The sequence below is a fragment of the Acyrthosiphon pisum genome, chromosome A1 (assembly GCF_005508785.2).
Source record: "Acyrthosiphon pisum isolate AL4f chromosome A1, pea_aphid_22Mar2018_4r6ur, whole genome shotgun sequence".
Taxonomy (NCBI): Eukaryota; Metazoa; Arthropoda; class Insecta; order Hemiptera; family Aphididae; genus Acyrthosiphon; species Acyrthosiphon pisum.
The window spans coordinates 23,324,475-23,346,031 of record NC_042494.1 but is presented as its reverse complement, the minus strand read 5'-3'; the positions used below and the strand labels follow the sequence as shown (position 1 = coordinate 23,346,031).

Genomic DNA, 21,557 nt, shown 5'->3' with positions numbered 1-21,557 from the left:
ACCGCATTTTGGAAAAAAACAAATCAATTATTATCCATCACAATTCCTAACAAATAATGTTTTGAATTCATTGTACCTGACAAAAATTAAGAGCCACTCTTGACTCCGGCCATGGGTGCTTAGTTACTCATGTCACCTATAAGTTGACGTTCAAAATGTTAAATAACAAATAACTGTGTAATAGGTGCCTACCTATTATTATTTTTTGAAAATATTTATAATTTATACATAAAACGTTATGTTCATGACCTTTTTATTTTTCACAAACTTAAGAACGCCTGAACTCCCTTACACTAACAGCGCCCGAGGCAAGGATACACACTTGTCCGCCCTAGATCCGGCACTGGTCACGCCCCTGCACACAAATCGGCCACCGACGTCCCTTCTAACCGCAAATGGAGTATAAAAGATAAATATTGAATATTTTTGTTACTGTACATAGCACATCCAACTAAAAATATATATTCACCTTGATGGCTCAAAAATATTAGATGGTACTTCATCCATTTTTGTTGTGGCACATATTACGCAAGGAAGATCCATGTGTTTCAAACTGCTCAATTGTTCTAATATCATAAACAAATATAATATAATAGCAATATTGATATTCATAAATTAATTCATAAACCTAAAAAAAAACCAATACATACCTGGAGAATAGCTTCCCGGTTGACCTTCCATATCAAAAAAGAAACGATCACCGTATCGAAGACGGTGAAATACATCAGCTAAGAGGCACTGTGCAGTTCGACCAACCGTTCCACCATCAACTGGTGGTTCGAGTAAAGCTCCCACGAGTAGATCAATGTCATAAATATCTGCGTACAAATTTTTTAATATTTCGACGACCTGTAACCATGATTGATAACTATTAAAATTCAATATAAATTTAGAGTTCAAGTATTTGATAACACATTAATCTATGATGTGAATCGTCGTAGTTCAACACCTCACAGTTTTAAAATAAATTAGGTATAAAATAACTTTTGGTATCATAAAATATATGCAAATATTAGTAGCCTTAAGTAATTTTAATGTAACAATAGTAAATTTTTATTAAAAAATCAGACGAAAACAACATTTAAAATGTTTGTATTTTCTAATTTCCTGATTAAGAACATAACTGTTAATAATACAACATAGTTATAAAATAATTTTAGTACAATATAAAAATAAAATAACTTTTGCTATTATAAATATGAAAATAATAATCTGTAGTCTTAGGTAATTTTAATGTAATGATATTAAGTTTTTATTTAAAAAATCAGACGAGAACAACATTTTAAATATTAATTGTATTTTCTAAATTCCTGATAGCAACATAATTGTTAGTAATTCAACATCGTTTTTGAGAAAAAAAAAACAATCGACTTACGTCTTCTGATAAAATTTTTGATAAATCTTCAAATGAACAGATTTCTGGTAAACCACACCATTTCCTCATCTTAATATATTGCGGTACTCCAACATCGCGCCCTCTCTGAATGTCGATTGAGAGCAAATCTAGATCACCACCATTTTCATGTTTATGGAGCATGAAATTTGATATCTATAACAATATGTTTAAATACCTATTTAAATTGTTAAAAAAAAAAAAAAAAAAGCAGGTAAGTGGATGTCGCTCTGCTGTACAGTAGGTTACAAGTGGGTCATTGTATAATGGGTTGTATTAGACTTGAATTCAATGATAAAATATCATTGTATAAGAAAAACGATTCTGACCAGAGACGGTTTGTCAGTCTGGATATTTTATATTGTTATTATTTATTTTATCATGTAAGTAGAATTAATATTATAACATTATAATTTTTTATTCGTTTCTATGGTGATACACAAAGCGTTAGAAATTAAAATCCCATTTTTAACAATTTTTCGGTGGTTTTTTCCGTGGCATTAAATAACTATTGAGAAAATCAGAAAATGACCTCTTCTAAGTACCATCTTGATCCAATTCGCTAAAAGATAAGGTAATATATGTTGAAATCGAAGCACTCCTTCTGGAAGAAATTTTGTATACAGGATATAAAAAGAAAAAAATAAACACCATTGTAAAAACAATAGCTTCCTCGCTCCGCTCAGATTCTAAAAATGTTGATCTTAGATTTTTTCCCTGTCCGTCGAAGTATAAAATAAAGAATAACTGAGTCATTATAGATCGTTTTTAAAGATACCTAGGCCTGAAAACTTTACTGTTCTCAAATAAAACAATAAAAATATAAAATCAGAATACTTATTTATGGATTGTGGGTGTTATCTTATAACAGCATATTATAAGAGATAATTGATATGTATAATAGATAATAATAATTATGATAATAAACAACATTGACCGAAGTGTGGATGTATCGAGGTCTGCAATTATAAACTTTTCTACCTATACAACTTTATTTAGGTACTGCGATATGTGTGTCTGTATACTCATGAAACAAATATTACATTTATTTATTTGCAGTAGTATAAACATTAAAGCATAGTATATTGAAAATTTACAACAAAAATAGGCACATTTAAAAAAAATTTGTATTTAAAAAAACAATTGATGAATAGGTACTACTTTATACTTCAGCCATTTTTTTTTTAAAAAGTGGTTACCAAATACTTTAATAAGGAAGTAGGTACCTTAGTACCTAACCTAACCTAACCTACCTATCTAAAACTACTTATAACAATAAACTTGTATTTACATACATAAATTTGTAATATTATATTTTTTATTTTATAAAGTGTATGTTATCCTCTTAAATAAATAATTTTTCTGAAATATACATTCGTAGGAAATAAAAAAATTAATTTTTTTATAGGTACAAAATAAAAATAGTTAATATTTGACGCAAATTATAAGTATGTATTTCAATTTTAAATTACAATTAAAATACTTGATTACAAAAGTACAAAAAAATAACCTTGGGTACCTATAAGATGATTTAGATATGTACATTGGGTAGGTATATAAATACTTTCGAACACTGTCTGAATACAATAATTATATTGTGTTATACCAGGTAGTAGCCAGTAGGTACTAAGTATTATCAATATATCGTATTAAATAATATTATTATTTATACTATATTATATAAGTTTGCGAACTATTTACGAACATTCGGTACTAGGTACTTACTAGATAGTTATAAGACGGCGTATAAAAACGGCCTTCTGATGTAGTCATGCCTCTGACTATTTCATCAAGTTTTGAACCGTTAACTAAGGGATCAGGTATCGACATCCATTCGTTAAGTTTGACTGAATCGACTGTCTCATAATCTTTGTCTACGTAACTGTAAATAAAACAACATTATAAATACAATAAAAATAAAAATAATACTTAATAATAAGATTTCACTACAAATAGGAATGATTTACTTGTAACACGAAGCTATTGTGTTATGTGGCACTCGGAAAGCACTGCCTGCAAATTCCACATGCAAAGCTGCATGCTTTTCCGGATAGTATTTTGTCGTTATATTATTACTGAGATCCAAACCGCAGCTTGTAAATGATTTACCTGTGTATATTATATAATATGAGGTACAATAATGGTATTTTTAGAATTAAACAGCAATTAGTAAAAAAATGTTAACGCTTTTCTTATTAGTTATACATTTATACCATTTCTTACATATTATTGTTACAAGAAAATCTACGAAACATATTATTGACGAATAAAAATAATTTTAAATAGGTATGCAAAACCTCAAATCGGTAATATTACAATCGTATTGACATTACGTATTAGTAACCACTAAATAATTAGCTGATAATACTAAACAAAATTGTTTTCTAGTACTTTTGATTTAAGATTTGTCATTGTATAAAATTTAGAATATAAAACAATGCTGGGTTGGAGCTTAGTCAAGACTCGAGATTAGTGAATTCAATCAAAAGTTCCACAATTATTTTAGGAGCCAAAGTCTTTTTTATGTAGATTTCACTCCACACTATAAAGTATAAATATCTTCATCCATATAAATAAAAATGTATTGACGCCTGTTTATCAATGCTCTAGATGTTCAATAAGAAAGGGTTTTTAAAAAATACGCATTTTAAACTTTTAAATATTATACTTATGCTCATACAAATACTTTGTTTCAGCAAACGGAAAAATAATATTTTCTTGTAAATAGTTAAATATATTCTATATTAGAATAAAAATTGCATACAAGTATTGGCCCATATTATAATATAGCTATTATATTATATTTTGTATCTTTTATTATTTAACTTTAACAATCAGATATCTACCTATAAATATAATATTCAAAAAAATAAATACCAAGTAAAATAGGCAGGTAATCCCGATAAACAATTATTTGATTTAGTGCACTGATGAACTTTCGAGCTTCTTGGTATAACACTTCATCAGACCAATGAGGATTTAATTCTTGTAACTTATCAGCCACAACATTATGAAACCGGGTAAATATAATACTATACGATGTGATCCCAAAGTGTTGATTTATTCTTGGGTCTCCTACAAAAAAAAATTGTTTATAATTAATTTTTTTAAACAACACTAATAATGTTTAATATATTTCATAATCATATAACAAAGAAAAGAATAACTAATAATATACATATTAATTTTACATAATATGACAAAAACCTCTTCAAAAATCAAAGCTTGTAATAGGAGGATCTAGGTGAATTCATAATAATGAAGAATTAAATTAGCGTTATACGACATAATAATATTATAATATAAAATTTAAATTATTTTTATTTAGATATTTTACGCCATCTTATAAATGTATTTAACAATGAACACAGTTTGTTCATTAAGAAAATTAAAGTTTATTTTAACTTGATATTTGAAAATTCGTTAAAAGTTCATGTTAAAAGGGGAAAAAATGTTTTGAGAAAACAAATGTGCAAAGTTAAGGTACATTTTTTAACATTCTATATATGAACAAGACATTGATAAAAAAGTTATTTTCAAACGTAATTATACCTTTTTAAAAAGTTAAATAGTAATCAAATAATGAATGTGCCGACTGCCGAAGTAAATTAAACAAAATAAGAATTCAAAAACTATAGTAGGTGTTAGGTACATTGTATATATCTGAACATCGTACAAACTACGTATAATAATAATAATAATAATATGTATATTATTAATATGTCGTACGATTTATACAAAATTAAATGCAAATAAATTAACTACTAATTATGAGTTAAATTATTTTACTAGAATTCATCTATCTATTTATTAAGACACAACGAAAATATTACGTTAGATTAACAACAATAGTTATCATATAAATATAGTTTAAAAAATAAAATAAAATAAAAATCATATAGTTATTGCCTATTTTAACATAAAATCAGCGTATATACGATTATCTCCTTCAAAACATACAGTCACGTTATCCCTCCCATCACATAATAATGATCCGCTTCTTTTCCTTAGAGGACAGTACTCGTTTTCATTTATGACTTCAGTTAACAATCTCCCGCCATTAAAAGATCTCATTGAATTTGCCTTGACTGATGTGTGTCCGTACAACTGTGACGAGTCAATGTACGATGTCGCCTGATTCATCTGCAGCGAAAGAATTATCAAACATAATTATTATGTATCTATAATATTGCAGACAAAATATGCCAGTACATATAGCTATAGTTGCAGTAATTATATCATTATTCCATCAGAAAATGTTCAGAGAACATTATTAAATAGGCATAGAAGAATATACATCGGAACTAAGTATCGAACAGTCGAGTTTCGAACGATTTATGAAAAAATACAAGAATTCTAAGAATATTATTATACTTCGTTTCTTCGTACAATTATACCCATTGACAAAATAGATTATGATTCGACGATGCATGCGTTTGGGATTATTTTGTATAATATATAATTAATAAGTCCCTGCCCCAGCAACATAATGAAAATATATGCTTTATATATATGTTTTATACTTATGTAAAAAATATGGTTTCGTTTCGAAAATTATGATAAAATATTGGTATCGTCATTTGTATTGGTGTCAATTATGGCAGCCGGCAGGTCAATACCAATTTTTAGCCAGATATCTTAACATTGGCTTAGGAATAAATAAATAAATAATGTACTCATCACTGTCGCTTAATATACGACCCCGTTTTAAGTATGATATGAAAAGTTAATCTTAAATCATTTCCATAAAAGTTCCAGAATTAAAATTAATTTAAATAAGGGTTTCGGCGAGGTTCCGATTTCCAATATTCAAAGGTTTCCTGTTCCAAAACCGGTTATTTTCGGTAATGTTCCAGTCCCTGGGACAGACCACAGACGGACACAACGCGGAAATAATGTGTTTGTTCAAACACCGATACTGTTCTGGCGCTGGCCGGCTTACACCGTGATGTTGACAACTCCGAGTGGTAACAGTCTAGCCACCCAGTGCCATTCGCTCCGAGAGGTCATGCTGTACGCGCCGCCGACCGCGGATGTAGCCGTCGAATTGCCGGTAGCATACTGGCGTGCGGGCTACGTCGGTTTTTGTTGTTGGTCCTTTTGCGTCGCGCACGACGCATCGTGCGTATTTCCAATTCTGTCTGACGATTTGGTCGAGCCGTTTTTTGTGTGTCGGCTGGACGGACGGTTATACGCGGTGGTTTATATATTCAGTTTTCGCCGATGTTAAGACCCAAAACGCCGAGTCCATTCATTCGTTCTGTTCGTGAGCAGACATTCTGCACGGCCGTTTTGGCGGAGTAGCGAGTGCCGTCACGTCACGTTGTTGTTCGACTTTGGCGTACATCTCAAGTTATGTTGGTCAACGGTGCCTCCAACTACCGATAGCTGCTGTTCACTGACGGTATCGTTGTTTCTTTTATTATTGTATTTATAACTATTAATTTATGCTATTATATTGTTATTATTATTTATTACTGTACATGGCCCTGGTGACACACTTTGTATTATCGTTATTATTATTTGTATAGTGGAGTGTCTCAGTGGCACATTTGTCATATTATTATTGTATTTGTGGAGACGTCCACCGTAATTAAACTTGTCATATATTATATATAACAAAAAAAAGGTAAAATCATACACATTGTTATTTGGTCACCTTTGCTCACCACCTACGCGAGTCACGGCCAAACAACTGCACAAATGTAAGATTTGCCGTGGCGCAACAGTGTTCTAAACTTGTGTTTAGCAAACTAACATTACAATATTTAATGTTATAAAGAACTAAAATCACGCATTTTAACATAATATTATAGTAGGTACCGCTTAGATATATGAAAAACATTGTTAGTATCTAGGATTAAGTTTTCATTGGTTAGAATTAAAAATTAGCACTCACTGGAATTTGGGGAGATATTGATCAGTTGAAATTATTAGCAGCAGTCATTGCACGTCTAAATTCCATACATGTTCGTCCATGACGACCATAAACTGGGTCATCCATTGGCAACTCAATAGGTAATTGACATTGGTATGGGGTATTACTGTTGATCTCATTAATCGGGGTGGAACAGCATCTCTTTGGCACTGATCACATTATCAACAATAACATTGTATTTTGTGTTTTGAGTAAGTAATAAGTAAAATAACAAACCTAGCTAGACCGTAAAATAAACGTATTACATTGAAGTCGAAAATATTGTAAATTATATTAATTGATCACAGATCTGTGTTTTTGTTTCCACATATCAATATATCATAGGTCTGATCCTATTATATTAGTGTTATAGTAGTGTGTACATAATGGAATCGTTTAATGTTTACAAATAGCTAATATTGAGTAACGTGCAATAATAATTATCGCGGTATATTAAGTATATTCAAACTTGTATAAAATAATTATATTAAAAATAAACGCATTTAAAATACGATTTTATTTATATAAAATATGCATGGGTAGTTGGTTGAAATACTGAGTTATTTTTGTTATTTTATGTTTATAAATGCAAAGTAGGTACCAAATAAAAAAGTTAGGAAAGTTCACTCTGCGAGCGTGCTGAATGTTCTGATTCCCAAACGTATTTTAATACAAAGCAATAAACTATAATTCCAAATAAAAATTTAAAATAATTTGGTAACCTTAATATTTTGGTAGTATTTTTTGGATAGTATGCATCTATATTATTAAATAATTATACAATAAGTTGTTATCTTATAACTAACAATCGTAACGATGTAAAGTAACTACGAACAATAATATTATTATAGTGAATAAATAATTAATAAATATTTTTAATATCTTAATATCAACAATCGTAACTATGTACTGGTAACCAACAGGTGGACAGGCGCATACAACGGAAATATAAAGTGTTCTAAGCTTATATTTAGATTCCTAATTCCTAACAGTATATTTGCTAACTGTATCACCTATATAAATATGTTAAAAATATATGTATTTAAAATATGTTTTAATGTGTATAAAGTACGTATAATATGTAGTTAGTTTAAATACATGTTTATTTTTGTATTTAATGTTTATAAATACAAAGTACGGGTATTAAATAAACTAAATAAACAAAAATATTTTTGATGTATATAAAAATAAATAGATAAACAATTTAGGAAAATTCACCCTGCGAGCGTGCTGAAGAATATTCCTGGTTTTCCAAACGTATTTTAATACAAAGTAAGAAAATATAATTCCAAATATAATTTAAAAATCATATACCTCCCCCCCAAATACAAAAACCTAAATACGCCAATGAGCTACACACATACATTTGGTTTTAAGCATAATATTATGTCTATGTTTTAGGATTAAGTTTCTTTATTCGAGGCCTAAAACGCAACAATTCTGTGCATGCTTGTACCTGATCTACCCGAATAACCAATAGCAACAATTTGTATACAAAAAGAAAAATAATAACGCTAATTTCTACTATTGCTATTATAATCTGCAATCAATTGCGACCATTTATAAACAAAAAAAGTTTCAATTTCCACCGTGAATCTCGGGATCTCTGATCGACCACCAACAAAATGTTTATTTAGCTATTTGAATATATACTTATTTTAAATTCTGAGCAGAGCGATGACTGTTTTGGTACTACAATTACGTTCACGTGTGTTTGGTTTTGTGTGTGTCATCAGTCAACAGTTACCACCTTTAGGTATAGTAAATATGCTTCAATCTTCAACTTTGAGAATAGTTACTATAAATATTCAAGTAAGAATGGTTTAGGTTAATATTAATAAAACAACCTTCAAAATAAAATATGACGATGAGTTTACATTGAGAATCGTTTTTTCGTAGCAATACAATAATTTACAATTTAATTTAAATTTAACACATCCGTGATGACCTTCTAAAAGACAAGATACACTCAGAGCCTACTATATTATAGCAGGGATACTTTAACAGTAGTTTACACAATTACACTTAACCTAGGTTTACCCCAATTAGTTTTACATCCTAATTGGAAATTAAATAGGTTATAATGTTCAAAATTCATTTTTACCTGAAGGATCTGGTGGTAGAAGAGTGATATCATGAGTAATCCATTGACCAAATTGACTTAGATGATAATTATTGTTATGGTCTGGAGAATCCTGAGATTTTTTCAAAAATAATGATAACTGCACTTTTCGAGGTGTGGGTAACAGCGATCCATTAGACTGTTTCCGAACTTCGTGATCACCTAGTTAAGAAAATAAAAAAAGTTATAATATTTTTTTTTAATATTTTGATTATACCGAATAGATATAAAATAAATATCACAAATGTTAGAAAATATAAAAATCTACTATTTATTATTACTAATTTTAGCAAACTTTTAGAAATTAAAATATCTTATACTAAAAATTTATATGGGTACATTGAAATAATAAAATTGTAATCATTAATATAACTACGAATAAAGTACATTATATCATATATGTTTATTCTACTAAATAAATGTTTACTGAATTTAAAAACAGAACCATTCCCACATTAAATATTCTAAAAACATATACAACGTAGTGTTCCTCTCATAAAAATAATTATAGGTACAACTATGCAAAATGGAATTCCTCCAAAATAGATATGCCAGAACCTCACAATTTTTCTATAGTTTTTAGTTACTTTAATTGTAAGAAACTAACGAAAGTAACAAAATATGTTCTCTTCATTTTAACCAACTAAATAAAAATAACTAATAAGACTGATCAAATGATCATCATAATATATAATATATAATATAGAACGTAGAAACTATTGGAGCAATCCTTCTTCATAAATGAATAATTTATAATAGATAACCCTAATAAACAAAAAAACACTCATAATTATATATTCGTAATATGTTAAACATTTATCATTTAGCTAAGAATCAAAAGTCCAGACTTTCGGTAGGTACCGTTATAGATATATTACATGCAAATAATTGTCCATTTCCATTGAAAATAATTGTTTTAGATATTCCTCATAAATGTGTTTTAGTATTTTGAAAAACTCTCCACTGTTCAAACTCACCATCATTATAAGCAGCTTCAGAAAGTCTGATGTATGGAGTTTCAGACGACCCCCACAACGGGTTCTCTAGGTTATTACATGAGCCCTTTGCTGTCCTATAAATAGCATTTGGATTGCAGATAACTGTGGGCGCACACTTGTCATAATATATGCTATTTGATTGAGGACCATCTCCGTGATAAATCACAAAGTCTTCATTTGCAGTCTACATGTTAAATAATACCAATAAGTTTATATATTCAAAATTCAAATATATTTACTCCTTATCTTTTTATATTAAAATAATATCTAGAGATACCCATTACCCGCGTAATTGTTATTATAATGGTTCCACACTTGCACTGTAGCAATTCGTTTCACGTATTCACTGATTTAACCAAACCCCTATATGGCTCTATATCGATTTAATTACTGGCTCTTGTTAACATTTTAATATATTTTTAAAATAAACAGTTATTTAACTTGAAATTTTAAGCGGAGTAATGAATGTCTTACAATGAACCCTATGTGTTAGTTTGTCATCAGTTATCATCTTTAGGAGCAATTACAATGTTTCAATCATAAACTATGATGGTGGTTTCGGGTAGCAAATTGAATCTAGTTGGTACTCTGTATGGTAAAATGTAAATTTCCAGTACTTATACAAATATACATGAAAATAAAACAATCAAGGTTAGTGGGAAACATAAGTCCAGACTTTTCGAAACTGTTCTAAAGTTTCAAGAAAATTAACAGTCAATAGCGGATTGTATGAAGAATGAGGTTCTCTGGGAATGGATCATTTTAGAGAGAGAACTGAGAAAGCGTACGTAGACATTTTTATTGTACTGTAATTTATTGCCTAATTGATATATATATTCACAAATGGAACGTACTAAAGATTAGTTAATTGATTTTAAAATGATTTATCGGTAAAATCTGTACAATTTCAACTAATTTCCAAATAATTTTTTTTATCTTGTTAACATTTATTAATGTGCCTAAAATTAGGACTCAAGTCTTCGGGTTGGATGGTCAGCTGACCACAAATTTTTATTTCCATATTCCGTGCCACGAGAGAGTACGACTAGGCGATGACCAAAACGTTTTCATTCCCACGCTCCCTACCACATTCGGACCACATGGCAGTCGAAATTTGAACTTAGGATGGTAAGGGACGTGGTGATCGCACTCTCTCGTGGCACGAATTATAGTTAGGTAAGTTACCAATAAAAAATATTAAAATCTATTTATTGGGTACCTAATTACTTTTTATTAAGTTAATTATGTATTAATTACCACTTACTTTACAACTTATTGAAATTCCCAATATTGATATGAAACATAACCACACAAAAAAATTTAACATCCTTGTGCAAATGAATTTAAACCTTAGACATTGAATAATTAATTAAATAAAAATTTTTCATTAGAGTAAAAACACATGAGCATAATATAATATATTATAATACGTTAAAGATCTAAACATTTTAATTTGCATTTCACACGACATTGTGATTTTAGTTTCAGAAAGAAATGATCCACTTCTTTAATTTACAATAAACTGTAAGGTGAATTAATCTTGATAGTTAACGCTCACAATCATGGAGGATTGAACTATGTTAAATCGGATAAGCTACTCTCTTCTCTATAAAAACACTTAAAATATCTCTAATTTCGTAAAACTTTAAGTAAATCCAAGTGGGTTAGCCCCATTGACTCGAAATTATGAATAAACCCTCTAAAACAAAAAGTAACAAAATATTAAACGATTTCGAAATGTTTGTTCTCGGATTTGTATATTTTTTTTATATTCCACTGAATACCCTAATATAGTAAGAACCATAAATTTGTCTGGTACCCTACTAACCCACTCTGGAGTTTCTACTAAATTCATAATTGCTCAACAAAATCTATTCACTATATTATATTAAGAGGATGCCACACCCGCATGTGCTGTCTCCGTCTGACAAGTGCGTAGCATAGAAAATGTACGCAAGTTTGGGTCCTTTGGTTTAACAACTAACCTGCTATGAAATTTGATGGTAATAGAACATTATCTAAGTTCGTATGTTGGTTTTTTACGATTATTCAGTTTTTAAGCGAATTATGAGCATTTGTAATTTGCGCTATATAATATACGCATAACTTGCTGAAAAATTGAACTATCGTAAAAACGTATCAAACAAATACTAAAATACAGAGTAGTCAAGACCATCAAGTTTCACAATAGGTCGATTCACTCTAATTTTTAAACTAACGGTGAGCTAAACGTTATCGGATGTGCGTAAATTTGCTATGTTGGGCACTTGTAAGACGGATACAACACATTCGGGCGTGGCGTCCTCTTAATCGATATTACTATTTGCATTCTTTTTTTTTTTTTGTGAACTTTAGGTATTTGTATTACGTACAACCCATGTGAATAACTTTTTTATAATTTTACTTAAAATTAATGTTCGTCCCATGACTATAGATATAGTGAACTTTATTTAATAAAATTCAAAAAAAAAAGTAAGATAGTAATATTATGGTAGTTATAGATACCAATTAATAGGCAATTTTATAACCACAAGCCCACAATAGTCATATAATTTATGTAATTTTAATGATATTGTTATGGCTGATAAACGACGAAATAAAATATTTAAATGTTTTCTTTTGCCAAAGCCCACATCAGAATTTGTATTAGAGGAATTTGTAAAACTATACCCCACAAACATGTTAATTTCAGTCATGTTCACCAACGTTAGTTTATTTCAAAACACACGTCTGCGAAACTTATACCTACATTATAACTTACAAATTTTGTGTTAAATTCATAATTTATATTATTTATGGAATATATTACTAGAATAAACTTCAGTGTCACATTGGTATCTATTCTAAGTTCGTTAATAAATATATGTTTATTTGAATACAAAGAAAAAATTTTGAACAGCAATTAAACAAAATCTATAAGCACAAATCAGTAATCACTATAGTAAAATGAGCTTCACTTAGAATCAGTTTTTACTACATATTTTTACCATAAAAATAATACATACCTCCCTTAAACTGACAGTTTTTAACTTGCCTATATTAACTGTACAAAAATATTATAAATCACATACAATCATATAATTAATACACTAATGATATTAAATTTAACGAAATAATTTAATATTATCTAGATTAACTTACAGATAGTTGATTACAAAAATAATAAGCTTTACTACTGCTATAGGATTCTCTAGGTATACTCTACTTATATACTCATCAAACATAATATGTTTGGTAGGTATCTCTGCAATGAATAATAAAGTACTAGAGAACGAGATAAAATTTAAAATATATACAGTAGACAGTAGAGTATTGGTAATTTGAAATATATGAGACCGGGGAATAATCGGGGATACATATATATTAGGTACTTACTTACATTTTAAAAAAACAAGATCCAATAATGATTCAGAGCGATTTTATTATATAAGATTAAACTACATCATATTTAGATATGAATAACCAGCTAAAATATTTGAATTCGAATTATTTATATTTGAAAGATTTGGAGTAGCAACATTTTTAAGTAGTACCCAATACTAAAATTATTGAGATTATAGTCACCTAAGATTAAGAATTTACAGTTTGAATTATTCTGCATAAGACTGTCTATGACGCTGATATATGAGCATATCAGATCTAGGCGGAAAATAAACATTATATAGGATTAGTGTCAAGTGAGTAGGTCTTAAAATTATTTTTTTACAAATACCTGTTCAATATTGAGTTATCGTGGAGAATTACTGGTTTTTACTGCGATAAGCACACCGCCACCTCTTATCTGAACACCACTACAACGATCACAGCGAAATCCTTGGTAATTGTGACAAAGTCCAAGTTGCGTCAGCTAGGTTTTGATAACCAGCTGGTTTCAGGTTGTACGATAATGTCATAATTGGAAAGGCAAGATTTTGTATAGTTAAATTAATAAATAAATAATATATCTAATTTGGTTTTGATGTCACGGCTCACGAGTGTTCTGATAATATAATATAGACAGATAATTAAATGATGACCAAATTTTGGTCATTTTATACTTGTTTAATCGTTTTTTTAGATAATTGGTAAACCGTTTATATATATTTAATAAATATATTTTCTTGATTTTAATTCCGATAAAATAAATGAGAGATATTTATGTTGTAGCAGTGTTAGTTTCGATGAAATACCTACGGATATTACTAAATCCATCCATAATAATAAGTTTTCTAACACTCAGAGCGCGTGACTTGCTGGAAGCTTTATCAAGACGATGAACAGACACCGGGTTGACTGCTGAGGCTCCTATGGTATTAAACACGTCCTTTACGAAGGAGGTATTATCTGATTGACCAGATATACAGATGAAGAGGCTTCGGGAACATTAAACAGAATAACATTGTGAGCCCTATATTGCTGATTCAAAAGTTCCGAGTAAACATTCTCTCTTGGTTATAAGGACCGATGATGCTGTAGATTGAGCACGCTCAACTTCAGACAACTTAAGTACTAATTTTTTGACTTTAACTTTTTATGATTTATTTTCATTAATCACATCAGTTAGTTGGGTAGATACTAAGTCGAGTTTCGCGTCAAAAAACATGAATTTTTTATCTTGGGTTTTGATGGACTCACGACTTGAATTAACAGATGAAATAATTTATTACTATGAATATTTTTGAAATCATGATGCGTCTAAATGAGTTGATACATTTTTCCATTTGAATCGGTAGCGAGGGTATTTGTAGATTTGTTCGGAAATCTAGATGTCCTAGTTGAAATAAATTAAACGTAACGTAGAAAACCTCAGCAGTGTTGTGTAACTATTGTAATATAATATATTATAACTCAAGTAGTATAATATAGACTGTACAAGACTATACAATAATAATTCAACTTATATTATAACTTATGTGTACAAACACATCGGAATGCAGTTTGAAGAGGCGTAGATATTGCACGTGAGACTTCCGCGATAACTGTCGATGGCCAACTGTTGAAGACAATTAAAACAACTTATGAGGAATATTAAATTTCCAAGCTTTTTGGCAAAACGAAAAAACGTTATCAACATTTACAGAAAAAAAAATATAAAAAATTATTGAAAGTGCCTATAAATATCTGTAAAATATAATATAACTCTATCACTAGATCTGATATTTAGCCCAAATAATAAATAATTTGGGAGACATATGTCTATTTTATCCCAACAAACAACATCGTATTAAAAACTCAATATTCATTATTCAGCTCATGATTTCAGGTGATAATTATGTTGGTAGATCTTCTAAGGAAAAAAATCTTTGAAAATCTATACATATTATAATAGTTGGTAATAGTATGTTGATCAGCATACTGTTCTATGTTTTTTTTTCAATATAAGTGACATCATCTCATCAAACAGCAAAACACAATTTTAATATTCGTTATTACACCGGCATTACCTATATACCTATTATATAACAATGTTTCGCCACGATCGTTATAATATATTATTGAAGTTGTAAATGGACATAAAATAGTTCACTATAATATACCGAATTAAGACATAAACACCAAAATTCAGAAACTCTAAAAAAAATTCTCGCTTCTTTGACAAAAGCAATCAATACACTAATCAACTTTGTAGATTAAACTGATCACAATCAAATAATTCAATATGCATGTTCATAAAATTTAGTGTAATAATAAGGTACATAATATAATTACATAATTTAATAACGTCGATAACAACAAAAAAAACCAACATAAATTTGTATCTAGGTAATTATATTATATTATTATGCATAAATGTAAGAGTTAATATTATATAGAATAGTTTTATTACAATAATCACTTTTTGAAAATGTTTAAATTTTAATTTAAATGTATTGTACAATTTTGAAAATTAAACCTATTTTATAACTAGTTATCATATTTTTTTTAGTTTTTGTACTTTATATATAATTTAATTTAAGCTAATACTTGATTCTTTTGAATTTCCGTTTGAAGAAATAATAATTTATTTATCTTCCCAAAGCTGCGAGGTCCAATTTTATTGATTCACAACTGTACGTTCCCGAAAGCCTTTAAAACAAAATTATAAGAAATTAGCTGGACGTGCGAAATATTTAAAAATTGTATTGGTCATCTCCATCTGTATCGATATATTATAAATAATAACACATTGTATCTATTATATATCAGAGGCGGCTCCAGAACCTTGGTTAAGGGGGGGGGGGGGAGGGCAAGTTATAATTTCACAAAATCTTATAACAAAAAGAAAACAACAATTTTTAAAACACAAATTCAAGTTGTCTATTTTTTAAATTGGCAAAAATATCAATAATAATATGATCTATTTGATCTAGAATATCTACTTTATTATATACATTAATTAAATTAATAAATAATTCTTAGTATACACGTAGTCCGTACAGAAATGTGTGCTACGCAATTAAATATTCATGTTTTGAACATAATATAAAATAATAATATCATAGTATCATACCATATAGATATATGATAGATAGCAGCCAGCAGGTACACCGTACGTCATACCTCTATGGCCCATATAGTCCATATGACAATATTATAATAATTTAATATGCATTTTTTATAAATACGGGATTAGGGGGGGCGGCCCCTAGCCCCCCCTGTTATATATTTCAGTAATTTGTGGTATAAATACAATTAATCAAATAAAATCAATTAGGTAATAAAAAATAATACCAACCCATTTGGTGTGAAAATATCACATGGTAATTTATCTATATTTGTCGTTAAGCAAAATATTTGAGTAAGATCGAGACTCCATAAGACATCAAATTGTTCTAATATAAAAAAAATACTATTATTCAAAATCCGATACTAATAAATGTCACAAATACCTTTAGTAAAACTTCCTGGTTGATTTTCTACATCGCAAAAGAAACGATCACCATATCGAATACGATAAAATCCATCAGCGATTATGCACCTTGAAGTTTCACCAACCATACCACCATCGACATTTGGTTCAAGCAAAGCTCCTACTAGCAAATCTATATCTTCAACACTATCATATAACTTTTGCAGTAACAAAATATCCTGAATATGATAAATCAGTATTAAACATTAAAGTTAAAAGATACTATTAATACAACATTATTTTAGATACTGAGCATGAATGATTTTACAACGATGCGTGTTTTTTATTTTTATTATTATTATTTTTATTAATGTTTGTTTACGCAACAAGTACTTAGTTGCAATAATGCTTCAATTTTCTACTTCAGTATCTTGTTCGATGGGAAAGTAATGACATTTGGTGCATTGGGGAGGCCAAATTTAAAATTCCCAGTAATTTTTAAAAGCGCTGGGAAAAACGGGAATTTTTACGCAAAACCAGTTTTTGTCGAAATTGATTTTCTTATTTAGTTGTAATTCAAAAACGAATAATTCTAGATACTTGAAATGTACACCATATGTTTATTTTATCAATTTTTAAAAAATTTTTACTCGTTTTGAGCTGTTTACGGACATTTTCCATTTTCATTTTTTTTTTTTTTTTTGTTAACTCAAAGTTAACTCAAGGTTCCTGATATATTTTTAATTGAAAAATATTAATTATACACAGGCACATTTTTTTCATATAAGCATTAAATATTTTAAAGTTTGAATTTTGACAGAATTTTTCAAATTTAAAATAAAAAAATAATTTTATAGTTAAAAACCATCCATTACAGTGAGCTACTTGTAACCTACTGTGCAGCTTAGCAACATCCACTTACCAGCTTTTTTTAATTTGTTTGACTAAAAATATAAAAATTATTACGAACAATTTTAAAAAAAAAACAACTTACAGTAGGATCTAATACGTTAGCTAGATCACAAAATGATGTAATATTTGGAAAACCGCAAATTTCTCTGACTCTGATGTATGGAGGTAAACCAATATCACGACCTCTTTGAATGTCTATACTAAGTAAGTCTGTGTCTGCAACAGTACTTACCCAATTATGAAACATACGACTTGATATCTGATATATAATCAAATAATTCAGGTTAATTATAGAGACAAAAATATTTCAAAAAATATTATTATAAAACGATATTACCAATAAATTGTACGATGCTAATGGACAACGACCTGGCAGAAATGTCATTCCTCTGAGTAACTCTTCAAGCTTAGAACCACCGATCAACGGATCAGGAATTGCCATGTACTCGTTAAGTTTGAATTGTTCTACGATTTCATTGTTCTCGTCTAAAAAACTTGATCGGTTGCATAATTAGTATAAAGACGTCTTTTCGTTAAAAAAATTAACAAATTACAAATATATCGAAGGCACGACGTTGTGTGGAACTCGAAAACAACCTCCTGGAAATTCGACGGCCAATTGAGGCATAATTGATGGATCATACACAGTTTTAGTATCTTTAGTAAGAATCAACCCAACACTTTCACAATAATCACTACCTATGAAAATGTTAGTATTTTAATATTAAATTCAAATTAAACATCTATACATTAATAAAAATGAATCACTATTTCCCTGGGTCTCGCCATAACTTTAGAACGCCTTTACCGATTTGGCTTTGGCAGGATAATGTTTGTTTGAAAGACAATTTTAAGATAATACTCCGGAAAAGTAGGAAATATGTATTGTAAAAATACAATAATGGCGCCATCTGACCAGCAATAAAGTAAATTAAATAATAATATTTTTTTGTTTATTGTAAGGTTGCTGTTGGTTATGATTGAATATCATTTTAGACCAGTATATTATATTCGGTCAAAACCATATAACACAAAATTCGCCTAAAGTGGTGCTAGCACAAGTATTTTGAGATTCAAGATGATCGATGAACATTTTTAAGTTTTGGATATCATACACCGAATATTAAATAACGAGTTTAACAAAGTTTCGATTATATAGAGTTGGCTATATGGTTAAAAGTTAACAGGCAACAAAGTGCACGGGATTAGCTAGTATTCTAATTTTTAACTAATGAATATTGTACCTTTTATAATTCTTAAAAATAAATTACCTTTATATGTATACACAATAAAAAATTATTTATATTGTTTATGTTTTATATTGAACAATTTATATTTAAAATAGGTGACTCCTGAAATAAGAACCTACCAAGTAAAACCGGCAAGTAATCTCTGTAAACTATAATCTGTAGAACTGCGATTATGAACCTTCGAGCTTCTTGATATAGTATTTCATCTGACCAATCTGGATTCTCATTGAGTAACAATTCTGCTACAAGATTATGAAACCTAAGAAACGTCTCTTCGTATAATATGAGACCGAAGTGCTGATTCTTTCTAGGATCACCTAAAAACAACATTTTTAAATATCATAATGATTTCCATATTTGTGATATTTTTAGTTTTTACAGTAGATACCTCGATTGAAACAATAGGTCACATTAGTTCGACCGCCACAAAATGTTGATCCGTTCCTTTGGTCTTGAGCACCAAATTCTTGTCCATCAATCATCTCAGTTTTTAATCTTCCAAACTTATGAGATCGAAGAGAATCTGCTTTGGCAGCCGTCAGTCCGTACACTTGAGTTGCGTCAACAAAAGCAGTTTGTTGATTTACCTGTAAAATTAGATAACATATTAGATTTTTATAATTATTAGAGTTTGTGCTTTATGTATGATATTAATTATTTTAATATTAAAAGCACAAAATAACAACAATATTATGCAGTATACTGAAATTCATGGTACTACTATTTATAGCAGAGCAAGAAAACGAATTTGTTAAGTTAATATTAACTAGTTAAAACCTATAGGAAAAATTAATTTAAGTTATGTTAAGCTTACCTATATATTTTTAACAAATTAACAAAGTTACATTTAATTTAATTAATAAATACAAATTAACTTCTTAATCGGTGCGAATATAAATAAAATATATCTACCCACATTATATTATGTGGATAATCGCATGCCCACAAAATAGACGAACATCTATACAAACGAATTTTAAATGTCTATAAATAGCTTAAAAAGCTTCCAAATATTTTGAAAATGTTACCATGTAACTATATTAAATGCTAATATTATCATTTAGTGAACATTTCAAGTATCTACAGTAATTCGTTTTAAATTATAATAAAATAACAAAGTCAATTTTGTCAAAAATTTGTATTTTGTCCTGATTTCCCTAATTTTAGACTGAGCGATAAATGTATTGTTTTTACATATGTGGTCTTTTTATTTTTATATCTATCATCTCCTTTTGGAGCAGTAAAAATGCTTCAATTTTCAACATTGATGGAGGTAAAAATTTGGTAAAAATTGAATCTTATTATAGTATATTGGAGAGTCAAAAGTAAACAATCTCTAGTACTTTTCTAAATAACTGGGAAAAACAAGAAAAAAAGAGAATTTTTACGCAAATCCAGTTTTTGACAAAAACGAATAACCGTAGGTAATTTAAATTTTCAACAAATGTTTATATTAATATTTTCTATAGATACATAGTAATGTTCCTATATATATATAATAATTTTCAAAATGCATTAACTCTTTTTGAGCTATTTATTGACAAATTCCATTTATTGTTCTAATAGTAAAACAAATTACTATAACAGTAATATAAATATATCATATAACATACTTAGCAATAGACGGATTGTTTTCGAACAGAATTGTTTTGCATTTGAAATGATTTATTATTGAATTAAAATGTAACACATACATTAAGTACAGTCATTAGTGATGCCTTACTCAATAACGAGATACAAATACTTGAGGAACATTTTGGTATCTACCTACTAATTTTAGTCTACAGAAAGTTAAATGACTGTTTAAATATAATATTATAATTGATATGAAACAAAATTCAAAATATTATAACATAAATAAAAAAATGTCAAATGAGGCACTCGGGGACTGCCGCGGTAAAGCTATTGCATAGCGTAGCTATGGCATCATGTAATTATAACTAATTATTTTTGTATGATATTAATTCAAGTTACACTTTTTGAGCGCGACGACCGAAAAGAAAATGACAAAATGAGTTATATTTGTTGATAATGGTAGATAAACACCGTGCATCGTATATTATAATTACATTAAGGTATTCCGCAACGTTTCAGTCGAATTAAAAATGCATTGGTTTATATCGGAGCAGCTATACACGGCGGTCGTAATACGCCGCG

At 28.8% G+C, this 21,557-nt stretch overlaps 2 protein-coding genes across 4 annotated transcripts; both read right to left on the bottom strand.

The window, feature by feature from the left end:
* Window positions 1-273: 273 nt before the first annotated feature.
* LOC100159447 (peroxidase) lies at window positions 274-13,828 on the bottom strand. 2 transcript variants are annotated; one of them, XM_029486816.1, is made up of 13 exons: window positions 13,436-13,588; window positions 11,695-11,779; window positions 10,410-10,614; window positions 9,415-9,594; window positions 7,293-7,480; window positions 5,338-5,536; window positions 4,271-4,468; window positions 3,361-3,502; window positions 3,119-3,275; window positions 1,376-1,549; window positions 651-849; window positions 470-566; window positions 274-385 (listed from the first exon to the last, which is right to left on the bottom strand). In XM_029486816.1, exons 6-13 carry the CDS (start codon window positions 5,534-5,536, stop codon window positions 289-291), a joined length of 1,263 nt encoding a protein of 420 aa, XP_029342676.1. In that variant the 5' UTR covers window positions 7,293-7,480; window positions 9,415-9,594; window positions 10,410-10,614; window positions 11,695-11,779; window positions 13,436-13,588; the 3' UTR covers window positions 274-288. The 2 variants fall into 2 exon arrangements, with proteins under 2 accessions (XP_029342676.1, XP_029342677.1); XM_029486817.1 differs by lacking the exon at window positions 13,436-13,588 and adding an exon at window positions 13,810-13,828 and having other exon boundaries at window positions 277-385.
* Window positions 13,829-16,304: 2,476 nt separating this feature from the next.
* LOC100575231 (peroxidase) lies at window positions 16,305-21,494 on the bottom strand. 2 transcript variants are annotated; one of them, XM_029486815.1, is made up of 9 exons: window positions 21,470-21,494; window positions 19,789-19,987; window positions 19,520-19,717; window positions 18,705-18,849; window positions 18,488-18,644; window positions 18,233-18,409; window positions 17,279-17,477; window positions 17,125-17,221; window positions 16,305-16,475 (listed from the first exon to the last, which is right to left on the bottom strand). In XM_029486815.1, exons 2-9 carry the CDS (start codon window positions 19,880-19,882, stop codon window positions 16,415-16,417), a joined length of 1,128 nt encoding a protein of 375 aa, XP_029342675.1. In that variant the 5' UTR covers window positions 19,883-19,987; window positions 21,470-21,494; the 3' UTR covers window positions 16,305-16,414. The 2 variants fall into 2 exon arrangements, with proteins under 2 accessions (XP_029342675.1, XP_016662602.1); XM_016807113.2 differs by lacking the exon at window positions 21,470-21,494 and adding an exon at window positions 21,014-21,424.
* Window positions 21,495-21,557: the final 63 nt, after the last annotated feature.